The sequence below is a fragment of the Gorilla gorilla genome, chromosome 13 (assembly GCF_029281585.2).
Source record: "Gorilla gorilla gorilla isolate KB3781 chromosome 13, NHGRI_mGorGor1-v2.1_pri, whole genome shotgun sequence".
NCBI classification, from domain to species: Eukaryota; Metazoa; Chordata; class Mammalia; order Primates; family Hominidae; genus Gorilla; species Gorilla gorilla.
Window position 1 is genome coordinate 25,433,266 of NC_073237.2, and position 18,553 is coordinate 25,451,818.

General features: G+C 50.1%; 1 protein-coding gene across 4 annotated transcripts in view; it reads left to right on the forward strand.

Moving 5' to 3' along the window:
- The window catches only part of FBXO10 (F-box protein 10), a 66,498-nt gene extending 50,515 nt beyond the window's left edge, over positions 1–15,983 (forward strand). For 3 of the 4 annotated variants that reach the window (XM_004048041.5, XM_063696234.1, XM_055351539.2), the window contains 6 exons: positions 1,615–1,685; positions 3,809–3,961; positions 4,947–5,216; positions 8,452–8,765; positions 10,790–10,971; positions 14,152–15,983. In XM_004048041.5, coding sequence (XP_004048089.3) covers positions 1,615–1,685; positions 3,809–3,961; positions 4,947–5,216; positions 8,452–8,765; positions 10,790–10,971; positions 14,152–14,326 — 1,165 coding nt within the window. In that variant the 3' untranslated portion in view covers positions 14,327–15,983. The remainder of the gene's footprint in view (positions 1–1,614; positions 1,686–3,808; positions 3,962–4,946; positions 5,217–8,451; positions 8,766–10,789; positions 10,972–14,151) is intronic. The other variant, XM_063696233.1, reaches the window with a different exon arrangement.
- The last annotated feature ends 2,570 nt before the right edge of the window (positions 15,984–18,553 follow it).

Consider the following 18,553-nt stretch of genomic DNA (forward strand, 5'->3'; position numbering starts at 1 on the left):
ACAGAAGCAGAGGTCAGAGTGATGAGGCCACAGCCCAAGAAGTGCAGGCGGCCTCTAGGAGCTGGAAAGGATGAGGAGTGGATTCTCCCCAGAGCCTCCAGATAGAACACAGGTCTGCTGACACTTTGATTTTAGCCCTGTGAAACCCATTTTGAACTTCTGACCTCCTGAACTGAAAGATAGAAATTTGTATTGTTTTAAGTCACCAAGTTTGTGGTAATTTGTTATAGTAACAATAGGAAACTAATACACCAAGCTGACAAGTCTGGGCTTTACCTTGGGGATGCTGGGGAACCATGAAAGAGTTTTGGGTGAGGAATATCATAATTAGATCAGTGTCGGGTTTTTAAAACATAGTCATCTTGAGAGAATAGGTTGTGCTTTTTTCCTTTGTTTCTTTGCAATGAGAGGTAAGAGTCTGGAGCAGGATACGGAATGAAGTTTAAGATACCTGTAATGGCCTGGATGAGACAAACCATAGGATATATTTTTGCCACAGAAAGTTATATTTTTTGTCTTTTTATATGTTATATATGTTTCTCTTTTTTCCTTGGATGCAGAGAAGCACAGGACTCAAATTGTGCTCATCTGCAGTTAATATCCCATCCTGGGCTCTTGGTACACTGATCTGTCCCCTTCTTCTAAGTGTTTTCTCATCCCTCCTGTATCTTTATTCTGCTTGCCCCATGTACACACACACACACATTTCTCCAGGTGGCCACGGATCCTTTCTGGAGGTGAGATTCGTAGTAAAAATATGCCAGGGCTCAGTTACTCACGCTGGTAGTCCCAGCTACTTGGGAGGCTGAGGTGGGAGGATCACTTGAGTGCAAGAGGTTGAGGCTAGCCTGAGCAACATAGCGAGAACCCATGTCTTAAACAAAAAAATTGTAAACATTTTCTGGTTCAAACATTTGAGGGTTGGATAAAATACATATAAGGCCAGGCGCGGTGGCTCATGCCTGTAATCCCAGCACTTTAGGAGGCTGAGGCGGACGGGTCACTTGAGGCCAGGAGTTCGAGACCAGCCTGGGCAACGTAGCAAAACCCCATCTCTACAAAAAATACAAAAAATTAGCTGGATGTGGTGGCGCACACGTGTAATCCAGGCTGAGGCACGAACATTGCTTGAACCCAGGAGGTGGAGGTTGCAGTGAGCTGAGATTGTGCCACTGCACTCCAGCATGGGCAACAGAGCAAGACCTCAAAAAAAAAAAATATATATATATATATGCATGGGTATATATGTAGATGACAGTCAAGTGAGGCTACAGTGAACTGGATATCATTGTGCGTGTATAGCATAGTTGGGGGTTTAGTTTTTGGTCAAGCTGTCCCAGTGACAACTAAACATTTCTATATGCCTGGCTTATAAAGGGACTTTAGGAAATGCTTTTATGCCCCTGTGGACTTGAGCTCAAGTTTCATGAGGCTCAAGTGATCCTCCACCCCAGCCTCCCAAGAAGCTGGGACTACAGGTGCACACCACCACACCTGGCTAATTTTTTTGTATTTTTTGTAGAGACAGGGTTTCCATGAAAGAAGGCAGTCTCCTGGAAGCATGACATTGTTGCCCTGGGCTCACCTCTTTGTTTTGTTCTCCTTCCACTTTAGCGGGAACCACATCTTCAAGGGCCGTGCTGCCGGCATAGCAGTGAATGAGAACGGCAAAGGCCTCATCACAGGTACGGTTGGAAACTGCCTGGCACCTGGCAGCCAGGCCAAGGTCCCCTGGCATCACCCTCTAGCTCCAGGACCTCACACTGCTCCTTTACCCCCACAGACTATGGCCTCTTTCTCTGACTGGTGGGCTGGAGCTCAGGGATGCCAGCTGCATGGTGGCTGTGCTTCTTACAGGAGGGCCTAACACAGAGTGGGTGTCTGCTCCTTCCAGGCCCAGAGCCGACAGGCCCTCACAAGGTGGCTCACAGAACAGTTTCAGAAGCACTGATGCCCAACCACCTGTCCGAATCCCTCCTCTTGGTCTTTGTGCGGACCTCTGCCTGCTCTGGAAACCTCCGCCTGGCTCACCCCTGCTTATCCTTTGGGTCTTAGCTTAACTGTCACTTCCTCAGGGAAGCCTTCCCTGATTTCCCCATTGTACACAGATACACTCACTATACCCAGGATGCCTCCTCTCTAGGGCCTTTGACTTAATTTCTTAGTGGTTTGTGGTGTCTGTCTCCTCTGTTATAAAGCGGTAAATTCCACAAGGTGAGGGTCAAGTCCATCTGGTACATCAATGTAGCCTCAGCTCAGAGCAGAGCCAGGCCGGGATATGAAAGGGATTCCGCAAATACTGGTCCAGGGAATCCCCCTGACTGAACTTATCGGACATGGATTGAGCACGTGTTGTATACAGGCCGTGTTCCAGGAGCTACAAGTGCAGCAGTGAACGAGGCTGTCAGCCACTGACATTTTAGGAGAGGAAGCGAATAAATAAATAAAAGCCTACATATATGAGCAAAAAACATCCCATCTGAGGGTGACAAGTGCTCTGTGGATAATTAAGGCAAAAGAGGGACTGGGTAGGCATTTGGGATTGTGTGGTCAGGGCAGCCCTCTGAGAAGGTGACAAGGAAACCAGACCCTGAGTGGGAGTGGCTGGAGGAGCTGGGAAAGAACCTTCCGTGTAGGGCTGCCTGTGAGAACAGACTTGGCATGGCCGAGTGGACATCGCTTGTGGGACTGGAGTGTGGTGCACAAGGGGCCTGCAGTGGGGACATGGAGACAGGAAGAGGCCAGTCACACAGAGATTCCTGAGCCATTGCAGGCGAGGCTAGCGCCTTCTCACAGGCCTGTGGGTAAATGGCCACATTCTGCCTCTGAGGACCCTAAAGCCAGTTTATTTATTTATTTTTTTTTGAGACGGAGTTTCATTCACTCTTGTTGCCCAGGCTGGAGTGCAATGGCGCGATCTCGGCTCACTGCAACCTCCACCTCCCAGGTTCAAGTGATTCTTCTGCCTCAGCCTCTCGAGTAGCTGGGATTACAGGCATGTGCCACCACACCCAATTTTGTATTTTTAGTAGAGACGGGGTTTCTCCATGTTGGTCAGGCTGGTCTCGAACTCCCGACATCAGGTGATCCACCCATCTCAGCCTCCCAAAGTGCTGGGGTTACAGGCGTGAGCCACCGCACCCGGCCTATTCTTTGTTTTGTTTCCTTTTTGTTTGTTTGGTTGGTTTTTTGGACACCAGTGTCGCTCACCAAAGCTAGTTTATTCTTTTTTTTTGAGGCAGGGTCTCAGTCTGTCATCCAGGCCAGAGTGCAGTGGCTCGATTATAGCCCACTGCAGCCCTGACCTCCAGGGTTCAAGTGATCCTCCCACCCAGCCTCCCAAGAAGCTGGGACTACAGGCACACACCACCACACCTGGCTAATTTTTTTTGTATTTTTTTGTAGAGACAGGATTTCCCCATTTTGCCCAGGATCGTCTGGAACTCCTGGGCTCAAGTGATCTACCCGCCTTGGCCTCCCAAAGTACTGGGATTACAGGCATGAGCCACCGTGCCTGGCCAAAACTAGTTCATTTTTAATCATCAGTCCTCAAGGCCACTGGGTATAGTAGGTGCCGGGGAGATAGGAGTGCACAAGATAGACACAAGCCTTGCCCTTGGGGAAAGGAGTCAGCAGATAAGTCCCTGAAACACCAGACAGCAGACAAGATTTACAGTGCTAATTGCTGGCAGGGTAAGGCCAGGGCCTTCTGGTCTGGAGTAGCCTTGATCAAAACTGTCCAAGTCCTATTTGCCAGCACTGGAGCTGGCCCTTGGGTACTGACCTTCTTTTCTGCTTCTCTCCATAGAAAATGTCATCCGTGAGAATCAGTGGGGAGGTGTGGACATCCGCCGTGGAGGGATCCCCGTTCTCAGGAGTAACCTCATCTGCTTTGGCTATTCAGATGGTGTGGTTGTGGGAGACGAAGGCAAAGGCCTCATAGAAGGAAATACCATCTACGGTGAGGAGCTTGTTCCCAAGCCAGCCGGGGAGGCAGGAAGCCCAGGTTCCATCTCCAGTTTGTGGGTCCTGAGAAGGTCACTGCCTTTCCCTGTGCCTCAAAGACCTTATCTGAACAGGCACTCTCAGGCCACAGTCACCCAGGCCCTCTCAGAACAAAGAGCCTCTTACAAATCACATTGTAGTCCAGATTGACCCCGTGGGGTTAGCAAAGCAGAAGGCTTTATCCCCTTTTAAAATAGCAAAAGACAGGAGTTGTGTCATGTCTTAAGGACAGGACCATTTCAGCCCTGGCTCATGTGCATCTAACTCCTCTTATCCTTTCTTTTGATCCAGAGAACGGAAAATATAATGGGAAAACAAGATAATCACGGGAAGAAAACTCTTCTCACTCACGCAGTGACTTTGGGCAGAGCCTTCATCTGTCTGGACTCTATCTCTAATAATACAGTGATAATAATAAAGATGACTCAGGCCCACCTCTCTACTCGGCCCTTTCTATGCATGATCACATTTAATCCTCATGACTGCCTTTTGAAGGAGGCACAGTTATTAACCCCATTTAAAAGATGAGAAAACTGAGGGACAGAGAGAGGTCTGGTAACCTGCTCAGGGTCTCACAGCTGGGAAGTGGTAGGGCTGGGATTCCAACTGAGGCTGCCTCCTATGCAGGGAGGGATTGGTGCCCCCTTGGCACTGTCACTGTGGGCTCATGTGCTTCTGATGTGGACATGTGGCCTGACAGTCCTCAGAGCACTTTCACACTGTGTGGAACAAGCCGAGCTTGTGAGGTTCACCTGATCCTGATGACCTCTCGTGTGTGAAGGTGAAGTCTGCAGCTAGAGCCATCAGGTGGCTTGTCCGAGGTCATTAGCAAGGCAGGGACTCTCTCCCAGGCCAGTGGTTTTTGTTTCCCCTCTCAGGGAGACTCAGGTGCCGCTTCACCTGAGTTCAGTGTCGGTGACCAGCTCCTCTCACTGTCCCAGCTAACAAGGGCTGTGGTGTGTGGATGATGTCGTCCAGCCTCCCCCATGTCACCAGCAACCACGTCAGCTACAATGGCCTGTATGGAGTGGCAGTATTTAGCCAGAAGGATGGCTCCAGCGAGTTACCTCGAGGCCACAGGGCTCAAGAGAACTTCAGCGAGGATGGGGACGCCATCCTCTGGGAGACAGAGCTGGAGAAGGAGGACGACCCACTGCGCCGGCCCATCACCATAGCTCTTGTTGAGTCTAACAGTATTAATCACAATGGAGGTGAGTATACCCCCTCAGCCCCTGCTCAAGAACCTTCCATGGCTCCCCACTGTCTTTTTTTTTCTCCAATTTAAAACTTTTAATTTAATTTAAATTTAAAAGTAAACTTTAATGTCAAAGATGCAAACCTGGGTAGGGCAGAAAAATCACACACAAGGTTGCCACTTCACACTTGGAGGGTTGCACAGCGGCCAGGCAGAGGTGCTCCTCACTTCCCAGACAGTGCGGGGGCCAGGGAGAGGCGCTCCTCACTTCCCAGACGGCGTGGGGGCCAGGGAGAGGCGCTCCTCACTTCCCAGACGGCGTGGGGGCCAGGGAGAGGCGCTCCTCACTTCCCAGACGGCGTGGGGGCCAGGGAGAGGCGCTCCTCACTTCCCAGACGGCGTGGGGGCCAGGGAGAGGCGCTCCTCACTTCCCAGACGGTGGGGCGGCCAAGCAGAGGTGCTCCTTATTTTTGAGATGGTGCGGCCGCCAGGCAGGGCCTTCTGCAGACTGATCCCAACTTGCCCTCAGGCCTCATCTGCCACTTCTTCCAGCCTGATCCCCAATCCCCCTGTATTTATTCATTAAACTTGAATCCATTCTTTCCTGCCTCCTAAGCTGCTGACCTCACTCATGCCTTTCTCCCATCCACACGTCCCAAACTAACTTGAACTTCAAAACCTGTTGTGAATATCCCCCTTCATTCCTTCCTCCTTTGAACTGGGCCCTCCCCATCCCCACTGGCACTTGTTATGAGGCCTCGAGACTGTATTTATTTCTGTGGCTGTTTCATCAACACTGATAGGCCATGAACTTGAGACAAAGAACTGAAGCCCACCCAGCTCAGTGCCCCTGTCCCTGCAGTACCAAATCCCACCTCTGGCACACACGCTTTTAATCAACTCTAGGATACATTTCTCAAAATTCAACGTCTCCCATGAGATGCATATCATGGTTTAATTGGCAGTGAGTTTTCCTTCTTAGAGAGGCAGAAAATAAAAGTGTTTTAAATCCATGTTATCCTAAACCTGATGAAAAATGGAGGCCAGGTGCCAGGAATCAAGCCTGTAATCCCAGGACTTTGGGAGGCCAAGACTGGGGGATTGCTTGAGGCCAGGTGTTCAAGACCCGCCTGGGCAACATAACAAGACTTGGTTTCTACAAAAAAAAAAAGAAAAAAAAAAGAAGAAGGAGAAGAAAAAGAAAAATTAGCTGGATCTGGTGGCATGTGCCTGTGGTCCCAGCTACTCAGGAGGTGGGAGGATCGCTTGAGCCCAGGAGTTCAAGGCTGCAGTGAGGTGTGATTGCACCACTGTATTCTAGGTGCTCAGAGCTCAGGAGTGACAGGAGCAAGACCCTGTCTTAAAAGAAAAAAAAAGATGGTAGAAGATGTTTGATATTTCTTGAATTAAAAAAAAAAAAATTACTGTGTAGTTCACCTAACTCCAGGGCTCCCAAAGCCTCCTGATTATCAAAATCACTGTGGGGTGGGGGTGGGAGGGTAGGATGGATGGGTGGGTCGGGAAATGGGAGGAAGGCTTATTCAGAACAGATTCCTGGGCCAGGCGCAGTGGCTCACACCTGTAACCCTAACACTTTGAGAGGCCAAGGCAGGAGGATCGCTTGAGTTTAGGAGTTCAAGACCAGACTAGGCAACATAGAGAGACCTCAATCTCTACTGAGAAAAAAAAATTTTTTTCAGATTAGCTGGGCATGGTGGTACATGCCTGTAGTTCCAACTACTAGGGAGGCTGAAGTAGGAGGATGCTTGAGCTCAGAACTCAGAGGTTGAGGTTGCAGTGAGCTATAATGGTGCCACTGCACTACTGCCTGGGCAATAGAGCAAGACCCTGTCTCTAAAACAAAATAAAATTAAAAGAGATTCCTGGGCCTGGTAAGCACTTGCTTCTGGTAGTGGTAGAGGACAGGGAGATAGATAACCAGCAGCCCCAACCCACTTATTCAGAAAATGAGTTCTGACCTCCCAGGTCAGAGGTTCCTCCATGTGGCCATGCTGTCTGTCCGGTACGACAGGCAAAGCCACCTACGTTCACAAATACTTATTTTTGTTGTTCTCAACCAAGCCAGGAGAAGCAACAGGCTGGTGCCACCAAGAGATTTGAGCTTGCAGGCTCATGGTTCCAGACACTGCTGCAGGGCCCCAGTCATTGTCCTGCACACAACTTCCCCCAGCACTGCCCCAACCCTTGTTGCTGTTGTGGTGGGCAGAGGGACCTGCCGCAGAGCCCTCCTCTCCTCGCCCCCGGGTCTGGCTGCCCTGCTTTCTTTTCCTGACAAGCCACGGGGCTCTAATCCTGCTGACTTGGGGCTTTTCTCCTCATGTACCTAGTGTCTCTAAGTACACACAACCGCAAGCGTCAGTTTTCCTTTCCCAAATTTCAAACACATTTTTGACACATATTACTCGCTTAGTAAGTTTTTATACTCCAAAATTACAGAACTTAAATTAAGAAGAAAATTTCCAGCCAGGCATGGTGGCTCATGCCCGTAATCCCAACACTTTGGGAGGCCGAGGCGGGTGGATCACGAGGTCAGGAGATCGAGACCATCCTGGCTAACATGGTGAAACCCCGTCTCTACTAAAAATACAAAAAATTAGCCGGGCGTGGTGGCGGGTGCCTGTAGTCCCAGCCACTCGGGAGGCTGAGGCAGGAGAATGGTGTGAACCCGGGAGGCGGAGCTTGCAGTGAGCCGAGATGGCGCCACTGCACTCCAGCCTGGGTGACAGAGCGAGACTCCGTCTCAAAAAAAAAATAAAAAAATTTCCCCAAACAGTAGGGAGGCAGATTCCAGCTTAGTGTAGGAAGGAGAGCAAAGCAAAACCCTCTAATGAGTAGATCTGCCTGTCCAGAGGGGGAGTGAGCAGCCTTGAGGCGGTAGTGAGCAACCCGTCAGGGAGGTGTAAGTGGCAGTAGGATGGCGGTGGTGCAGGAGGCATTCAAGCACACGGTGGGAGCTCAGGCCAGAGGAGCCTTCTCACATGGTGTTTCCCTGGCTACACTGAATAAGGACTTCATGCAGAAGAACCAGAGTTTTGTTGACGCACCTGGATTTCCTCCTGCTGTTTCATCAGCTTGGAAGACGCAAACTCAAGGGTTGTTTCTGAGTGTTGGTACCTCTTCTTCTCCACTCCGTTCTCCTGGAGTGCACAATTCAGGGAAGGCTTTTCCTGACTGGTGGTGTCAGGGCTGACCCTGGGACCCCCTGTGCTTTCCAACCCTTCCACCCATAGCCTCAGGACTCTATGTCCAGAGCAGCGAGGCACTGCACGTCATCACCAATGTGATCCACGCGAATGGGGACAGAGGCATTACTGTGGCCCAGAGCAGCCAACCCACCCGAGTGGCCAACAACAGCATCTCCTGCAACCGGCAAAGTGGGGTCAAGGTTGAGGCCCAGTGCAAAGTGGAGCTCCGGGGCAATGGTATCTATGACAACAGAGGCCACGGCATTATCACCAAGGGCGACAGCACCATCGTCATTGAAAACGATATCATTGGCAACCGGGGCAGCGGGCTGCAGCTGCTGCCCAGGTCCGACACTAAAGTGAGTATGTCTGCATGTGTGTGACGTGTGGTGCCCACACAGGGCACAACCCTGGGACAGTCCTCGTGGCCTCTGCTGAGAACAGAACCGTAATCACTCAGCACTACAAGGGACAGTATCCCTCCTGCCAGGACTCAGCCTGGGAAATGTGGGTGGGACTTCCCACAGGAGGGGATGGAGAAACTGAGTCCTGAAGGATGAACAAGGGCTCACCAGCAGGAAGCCAGGGATGGGGTGTCCCCTCCTTGTCATGGTGTTGGGAGCCTCCCGAGGTATCTTCATGGTCTCCGGGTCAAGGTCAGGACTATTTCACCTCTCTTTCCTTAACAGAATAATCATGCACAGTGCCTGCTGTACAGTAGATGCTTCATGAGGAGAGAGATCCTGCCTTGGGGCCTTTGCATACACTCTTCCCTATATACCCCGCATACTCCCTGCCCCTCTTGCACTGCAGTCCTGCAGCTTAGCTGTGTCTTTGTTCAGGAAGAGTCCTGAGCTCCCACCTCCCACCCCAGGCTGTTTGAGGTACTTCTTGTCTAGTGCTTTTGCCCACACATACCTCACAGAGCACTCCCCACAGGGCTTGGTCCTCACAGAGCACTCCCCACAGGGCTTGGTATCTCTTCCTTTACCTATTTGTCTCCCCACCGGACTGAGCTCTGAGCACCTTTCTATGCAGAGCCCTGTTTCATTGTGGAGCCACACAGATCTTGTTCCTGCCCTTATGGAATTACGATCCCAAGGGCTCTATTTTTATTTTTAGTTCAACAGTTTTTGGGGTACAGGTGGTTTTTGGTTATATGGATAAGTTCTTTAGTGGTGAATTCTGAGATTTTGGTGCCCCTGTCACTCAAGCAGTGTACACTGTACCCAATATATAGTCTTTCATCCCTCACCCTGCTCCCACCCTTCCCCCCGAGTCACCAAAGTCCATCATATCATTCTTATGCCTTTTCTTCGCCATAGCGTAGCTCCCACTTAAAAGTAGTGAGCAAGTAAGGACATAGGATATTTGGTTTTCCATTCCTGAGTTACCTCTCTTAGAATAATGGCCTCCAAGTCCATCCAAGTTGCTGCAAAGGCCGTTATTTCATTCTGTTTTATGGCTGAGTAGTATTCTGTGGTATATATATACCACCTTTTTTTTTTTTTTTTTTTTTTTTGAGATGGAGTTTCACTCTTTTGCCCAGGCTGGAGTGCAATGGCATGATCTCAGCTCACTGCAACCTCCGCCTCCCAGGTTCAAGCCATTCTCCTGCCTCAGCCTCCCAAGTAGCTGGGATTACAGGCATGTGCCGCCATGCCCAGCTAATTTTGTATTTTTAATAGAGATACCATGTTGGTCAGGCTGGTCTCAAACTCCTGACCTCAGGTGATCGATCCACCTGCCTCAGCCTCCCAAAGTGCTGGGATTACAGGTGTGAGCCACTGCACCCAGCCTATACCACATTTCTTTATCCACTCTTTGGCTGATGGGCAGTTAGGTTGGTTGCATATTTTTGCAATTGTAAATTGTCCTGCTATCAATATGCGTGTGCATATGACTTTTTTTCCTTTAGGTAGACATCCAGTAGTGGGATTGCTGGGTCGCCTAAAGCCTCTTTACAGTTCTGCAAAGTGACTTTAGGCAAAGAGTAAAAATGCTGGGGCTTTGCCTCTGAGCACTGCGGGAGCAGAGGAAGGGAGAGAGGGACACTTGTCTCAGTTGGGTTGCCAGTAGCCCTGACTTCTGACACTGCCTCCCCTCTCTGCCAGGCCTTTGCATATTGTTTCTCCTTCCTGCAACAGCTCTCCCTGTTCTGCATTTGATAAATGCCTACAACTTAACCTCTCACCTCTTCCAGGAAGCCTTCCCTGGCTCCCCCAGGCTGTTCTTGGTGCCCTTCTTTGAGCTCATAGGCTCTTCATTGACCTGCCTGGCATGTTCCTGCCTCTTGGTTTTAGAACTGATAATTCACTTGCCCAGCTCTCCCACTCAGTCTGTGAATCCCTGAGGTGTGACAATCTCTGGCTGCCTCTCCCAGGTAATAAAGAACCGGATCCACTCGTTCCGGGCCTACGGCATCGCCGTGCGGGGCCGTGCCAAGGCCCTGGTGCAGGAAAACATCATCTTCCAGGGCAAAACCAGTAAGACCATCTTTCAGCAGATCTCAAACAACCGAGAATGCGTCATGCAAAACAACAAGTTCCTGGTCTTCAAGAAAAAGTGAGTGCTTGGGGTTGCCTGAACCAGTCCTCTAGAGCCACAGTAAGCTCCCTGAAGAAGCCAGGCCCACACCCAGGGATTGTGGCTGCCCGGGCTCCCTGCAACCCTGCCAGCTGTCGACTCCAGTCAGAAAAAGGCCTGTGCCTGGCTCTATGTCAGGCCCGGGCTGAGGACTCCCCAGGAGGGAACAAGCTTTTTAAGAGTCAAGGGTACGTGGTTTCAGATCTCAGCTCTGCGGGTTACTGGCTGTGTGACCTTGGGCAACTTACTTCACATCTTTGAGCCTTAGTAAAATCCATTTAATAAGATCACACTATCTGGCTGAATCTCTGAGGGGCTGTAAAAATGTTAGTTGATGCTGCTGCTGTCCTTTAGTCACTCTGCCTCAATGTATAACAATTGCCGCCACCCATCTTCCTCAAACCTCTCTGTCCTTTCACGGTCCCCATTTCAGCGACATCACCATCCACTCAGTGTTCTGACAACAAAACTTCTGCTGCCTTTTTCTCCCTAATCCGAAGATGTCCAGTCAGTCACCAGGTCTTGTTGATTCTGCTTCTAAAATGTTCCTTTTTCCAGCACCTCCTCTTCCCCAACTGCCGCCATCCTAATTCAGGTCTCAGCACCGCTCACCCTAACCTGTACCGCCTGTGTTACTGCAATGCACAGCTGTTCCAGTTGCTTCTGCTTGGGCTATGTTCTGATTGGTCCGTGCTTTCGCTTTCACATTCTGGTTGTAAAATCATACTGATATTTGCTGTAGTTGGTATCACTCCTGCACCGCCAATGTCACCTGTCCCCCTGCAGCAGCCTCCTGCCAGTCTCCCTGCCCGTGGCCACCCCCTGCTCCACCCTGGAGATTGTCCCATGCATCCTGCCAGGTTAATCATTCTAAGTGAGAGCTCTGGTCAGTCACATCACATCCATGGTTAAAAACCTCTCATGGATCTTCATGTTCTGTAGTAATGATCTCCATACTTTTTGTATTACACACACTCTTGGGAAAAAATATTCTTTGAAGAAACCCCCCGATGTAGGTATACCTAATTATTTATTTATTTATTTAGAGACCAAGTCTCACTGTGTTGCCCAGGCTGCAGTGCAGTGGTGCAACCTCGGCTCACTGCAACCTCTTCCTCCCAGGTTCAAGCGATCCTCCTGCCTCAGCCTCCTGAGCAGCTGGGATTACAGGCACCCACCACCACTCCCGGCTGATTTTTGTGTTTTTAGTAGAGACAGTTTCGCCATGTTGACCAGGCTGGTCTCAAACTCCTGACCTCAGGTGATCCACCCGCCTTGGCCTCCCAAAGTATTGAGATTACAGGTGTGAGCCACCGTGCCTCACCGGTATACCTATTTATAACTTATATGTGTGTATTCTAGCAGTATATTATTTACAGTATAAACTGTCCCCAAAATAGAAAATTTTAAAGTATACAGTTAAAAAAAACCGAAATTCTAGTATTTTCTTCTCATATCCCAGTAGATTATATTGTGGACTCCCTGGGCTCCACCTCCTCCTCCCCTTTGGAGACCCCAGGGTATAGGATACAGCCCGGACTTTGCCAATGCCAGCTCTGGTATTGTCCGCTGTGTACCCTGAGGTCCTAATTGTCTTTTCCAGCCTCTCATTTCATCACTCCTTTTCAGTAGTGCTCCCCTGCTGCCAAACTCAAATACATACAGTCCTCCCAACATAGCTTAGGCCTTTTTACTCATGTGCTAGTAGCCAACCTCTGATTCCGTCCACACCTTTCCAGTCCTTTCATTGTAACATCATTATCATAAAAATACATATAAGACAATGTGTTGCCTTAAGCAAATGGAGACTTAGTGTGTAAAGTTGGTTCCTTGTAACTCAAGCATCAGAAAACTCTGACCACAGCTTCACTATCATCTTATTTTCCCTGGCCCTCCATGCTCTCTACAAGAGTTTGGGTGACTGGAAACCCACCAACTTCTATCCCCCATAGATTTGCATTTTCCCAAATGTCATATAAAAGAAATCGTGGCCGGGTGCGGTGGCTCACGCCTGTAATCCCAGCACTTTGGGAGGTCGAGGTGGGTGGATCACCTGAGGTCGGGATTTCAAGACCAGCCTGGCCAACATGGTGAAACCCCATCTCTACTAAAAATACAAAAATTAGCTGGGCGTCATGGCACGCAACTATAGTCCCAGCTACTCGGGAGGCTGAGCCAGGAGGATCACTTGAACCTGGGAGGAAGAGGTTGCAGTGAACCCAGATCACACTACTGCACTCCAGCCTGGGTAACAGAGCAAAACTCCGTCTCGGAAAAAAAAAAAAATAATTAAAAAATAAAAGTAAAAACAAAAAAACCCCAGAAATCCTGCAGTATGTAGTCTTTTGAGTCTGGCTTCTTTCACTTAGCCTAACATGCTGGAGATTCATTCAAGCATGGTGTTGCACGTAAGGCGTTCATTCCTTTCGATTGCTGAGTAGTCTTCCCCTGTATGGGTGTACTGCACAGTTTATTCACTCATCAGCTGAAGTGTATTTAGGTAGTTTCTAGTTTTTGGTGATTATGAATAAAGCTTCTGTAAACATTTGTGGTCATAGAGCTGAAAAGAAATGAAAGAGGAAAAGCTGGCACCGTGGCACACACCTATAATCCCAGCTACTTGGGAAGCTGAGGCAGGAGGATCACTTGAGCCCAGGAGTTTAAGACCGGCTTGGGCAACATAATGAGACCCTGTCTCACAACAACCACCCTATGATCTTATCCAGATCCTTATTTAAAGTGGGGAAGTCGGCTGGATGCAGTGGCTCAAGCCTATAATCCCAGCACTTTGGGAGGCTGAGGTGGGAGGATCACTTGAGCCCAGGAGGTTGAGGCTGCAGTGAGCCATGATCGTGCCACTGCACCCCAGCCTGGGCAACAGAGTGTCTCAAAGTGGGAAAATTGAGGCCTACAGAGGGACCTTGTCCAAGGCTACATGCAGAGTTGAAGGCAGAGCTGGATGTGGAATGCAGGGCTTTTGCTCCTTAGTTTCTCAAGAGCCTACCTCTTTGGACTAACACTAAACTGGAAGATAAAACCTACACCCAGATTTAAACACCTGGATCCACCGATCTGGAACCCAAGTTAAGACTGTGCAGGGCATTCAGCCAGCACTGCACACCCCTGAGAAGTTCACTGACTTTCGTTTTGCACCTCCAGGTCTGATACGTGGCGCCTGGTGAACCCACCAGCACGGCCCCACCTTGAAAATTCTCTCAGACGTCCCTCGGCAGCCCACAATGGGCAGAAGGTGACAGCCATGGCAACGAGGATCACAGCCCGGGTGGAAGGTGGTTACCACAGCAACCGCAGTGTCTTCTGCACCATCCTGTGAGGACACAGACCTGCTTCAGGGCCAAGCCTGGATGGGTGCTCAGAGGAGCTAAGGTGGAAATAGTGCCTGAGAAGACTCCGCCCCCTCCCCCTCCCCCTCGAACAAATGGGTCCCGGGCCTCCAAAACACGGTACCTCCAGAACACTTCAGCTCCACAGCCCATAGCAAGAAGAAAGTGGGCAATGTTTTTCAGGGAGAAGGGATAGAAGCTGGTGGGTTTCCAGTCACTCAAAGTCTATAAAGATTGTGAAGAGCTGGGGAAGCTCAAATGCTGAAGCTTTTGGTCAGGATTTTCTCTGAGTTCTAAGGAACTGTGTTTTACACACACCAAACCCAGACTCTTCTCAGGAAAGAGCAGATTTACTTCTGATGGCGGGAAGTGATTCTAGTGAGGTGGAGAGAGACAACTGCTCCAGAATTTTCCCCTTTGCTAGACCTGTCTCCCTCTCAATCCCTCCAGGGACCCCACCACACCCTCCCAGCTGTCTCTGGAGGCTGGAGGAGTTGAGTTTGGTTGACTTGAGGACTTGGACATGGACCTGGGAGGAAGGAAGGACCTGGGAGCAACAGGAGACCCCATGGAAAGGCTGCCCCAGGGATGACAAGAGGGACATGCTGACACAGGTGGGGCTGCAGCGTGCAGGCAGATGCTAGGCTGGGTGGGCAGGGATGCACAAGGCTCTACTCCATCCCCAGAGAGCTCCCAAATGCAGAAGGATTCAAACCCCATGTGAGCGTGCCCACACCAGCCGCCCCTCCTGAGCACCAGCCTGTTCAGATGGGGGTACCTGGGCCTCTCGTTCGCATCTGTGTTCTCATGGATGAGCGCTGGTCTTTACTGACCCTCCCAAGCCTCCCCACTCTGTGCCTTGGCTCATGCTCTTTCCTCCTCCCGGCATGCCCTTCTCCCCCATCTCCGTGTCCTCGTTCCTCAAGGTTTAGCCGAGACACTGCCACCTCCACATAGCTCTCCCTGCCCTCTTTCCCCCTCTGGGCCTCAGTGGCCTTTCTCTGCTCCCTCTCAGGGTACTGAGCACTTTCTGCCTTGTCCTGGAGCTATCTGGGTCCATAGCCTGACCCCCCACTCACTTGTGTGCTCCCCGTAGGTAGGGTCACATCTGACTGTGTGTCCCCAGATCCCAGCCTGGGACTGGGGTAGGATTAGTGGCCTGAGTGAGGAGAGGAAGGCCAGCTCCCAGAGGACTTTACTGAACCGTACTGTGAATATGTCCAAGTCCCAAAGCCAGGTGAGGTCAGACCCCACTGCTTGAGGAAGGGGTTTGGATGCAGGGCCAGCTCAGCCTGAACAATCCCCTCCCACTCGGCCTTTCCTGTGGGGCCTTCACCAGCCTGCTGGGGTCACTGTCGTGCACTTGGCTGCATGGCTGGTTCTATTGGCCCTAGGTGCTGCTCTGTTGGGTGGGATGGGAGCGGGTAGAGGGAGCCAGGAGCACTGGGTTCTCCCTGAGAACATTGGGCACAAGAGTGCTGGCCTCTTCTATCCCTGGCACTGTCCTTTGCACTTGTTTGGTGGCCCCAATGTGAGTCGCTGTACAAAATGCTGCCTTTACTATTTTCTAAGAAATGACTTTTCTGTGAACCAACAGTAACAAAAACCTCAGTAACCAAAATAAAGTTCTATATTTTAAAAAAGGCACTTTTGGAAGCCTTTCCTTAGTCTGGGCATATACTGGGGCTCCCAGCTGGCCAGGCCCAGCAGTTTCCTCTGAAGGAGACAGGAGAATCCTGGAGCCATCTTGTTGGTCAGCTTGTTCCTGTGACGGTTCCAGATATAGGGCTGAAGGGCTCAATCGGGCTATAATTCCACTCCTGCCTGCTCTGTGAAGACAACAGAAACAGGCCGTCCCCGTGGATCACTGGACTGTCAGCTTAGGGACCTCAGACCCCAGAGCACACTTCCCCAACTTCACTTACTCAGCATCTTAGAATTTTTGCTATATCCATATGTCACCTGAGAAGTTAGTTAGTTAGTACTTTTTTCTTTAAATCTACTTAATTTTTAGAAGTTTTAAATATGCAGAAAAATTGAGCAGACAGATGATTACTAGAGTTCCCATATCACCCTTGCCACCCCCGAGTTTCTGTGTTATTAACATCTTATGCTATCAGTGTACATTTGTAAAAATTCATAAACTAGTACTGGCACATTATTAACTAAAGTCCATAGTTTATTCAGATTTTTTTCTTTTTGAAATGGGATCTCACTCTGTTGCCCAGGCTAGAGTGCAGTGGTGTGATCATGGTTCACCGCAGCCTTGACCTCCCCAGGCTCACTCAGGTGATCCTCCCACCTCAGCCTCCTGAGCAGCTGGGACTACAGGCATGCACCACCACGCCTGGCTAATTTATGTATTTTTTTGTAGAGACGGGGTTTTGCCATGTTGCCTAGCCTGGTCTCAAACTCCTGGGCTCAAGTGATCCGCCTGCTTCAACCCCCAAAGTGCTGGGATTACAAACATGAGCCACTGTGCCTGGCCTCAGATTTCTTTAGTTTGTTACCTAATGTCCTTTTTCCATTCCAGGATCCCATCCTACAACATGTCTTTTTTTCACACACTGAAAAGACTTTTTATATTACTATAAACATACATTAAAATATTAAAATGAAAATATTCACTGGTTTTGGTAGTTACTAATGTTTGCTGCCCCTCAGGGAGAGTAACATGCCCTCTCACGTTGCCATGGGACCTGATTTGCCCAGTGAATGTAGGCAGAAGTGGTTAATGGTCACTTCTGGGTAAAAGCTTTAAGGGCCAGCAGAACTTGCCCCGATCGTGTGTCCCTCTGCCAGTGGACCACCACGTGTCAGACATGGCAGCCCGAGTCCCGGGGTGAAGCTAACCCGGAGCAGGGTCCCAGGTGCCTGCTGGCTGACAGACATGTGCCACAAGCAAATGAACTTTTGTTGAAACCAGACATTTGAGGGCCACTTGTCACTTCAGCTTAGCCTAACCAGCAGAACACAAGTACTTTACTACATCCCTGAGCCACCTAAAATCATCGTAAGTTCTGTCAATAATGTATTAAACATTGACTTGGTGAGCTCATTGTCCCCATTTTGGAGGCTGGGAGTGCTGATGCTCCTGAGATCCGGCAGGGGAAAGTTCCCTATCAGATGTTAAGAGCTTGTAGGTGGAGAGGTGTGGGGAGGGCTATTACCTGGAGCAAAGGTGGCAGGGAAGGGAACAGCTGGGACACAATTTCCCTCCAGGTCATTTGGAGGCAGAAGTGGGAGGAACAGAACACCCACCTTAGCTCTTGTGTTTGGGGAAGAATCAGGGAGTGCGGGTGCTTTGCACAACAGGCCAGACTTGCCCAAGAAAACTGAGCCCATCTAACTTTTTACTTAATTGAGCCAAAGCCTCTCTCCCTGGCTAAATTCTACCCCTCCTTCAGAAGCTCCTTAGTCACTACTTCTATGGAACACCTTCCCCTGTCTCTGCAAATAACAGTTAACTGAGCCTTCTCCATGCTCCTGTGCCCACTCAGCCACATGCCACCTGCAGATGGCACTGAATCCTCTCTCTTTTCAGTCTGTTGGTTGAGGGCAGGAACTTTGCCCATCTTGTTCACTGTTGATTCTCTATGCCCAGCACAGAGCAAAGCTCACTAAGTGTTGGATGGATGGTGGACAGACAGGCAGACAAATGAGGAAACAAACCCAACCTCATTCCCAGAATCTCTACCTCCTGGGGCCCCCAAAGGACATCTCTTCACTCTGTTCTGTGACAACTCTTCAGAGATTTGCAGGCAGCACCCTCATCCCCCTGGGGTCTGCTGCCCTCCTGGGTTCCTCTCGTATGTGCCAGTTTGCAGGGTGTCTCTTCACCACCCTGGTCATTTCTCTAGACTCACTCCAGTGGCCTGGGTAGGTCTGGGAGAGCCCAAAGAAGCAGAGTTGAGGAGTCCTGTCCTGTATCTCAGGAGGAATGGCCCAGCTCCATGGGCAGCACTCACAGATCTAAAGAGAATTCTCTAAAGTACTGTGTTTCCTTGGAATCATTTGCTTTCAGTCTGCAGTAGCTTCCCTCCCACCCACAGGAATACTGCCATGGGTGAAGGCTTCACTCTGGTGCAGAGTTCACAAGAGGTTCCAGCTGACCTCTACCCAAGCAGCTTATACTGTGTCCTCCCTGGACTTCCCTGTTGGCCAGTCAGGCCCAAACATGGATGTCTGCTGATGGGAATGTACAAGCACAGCAAACA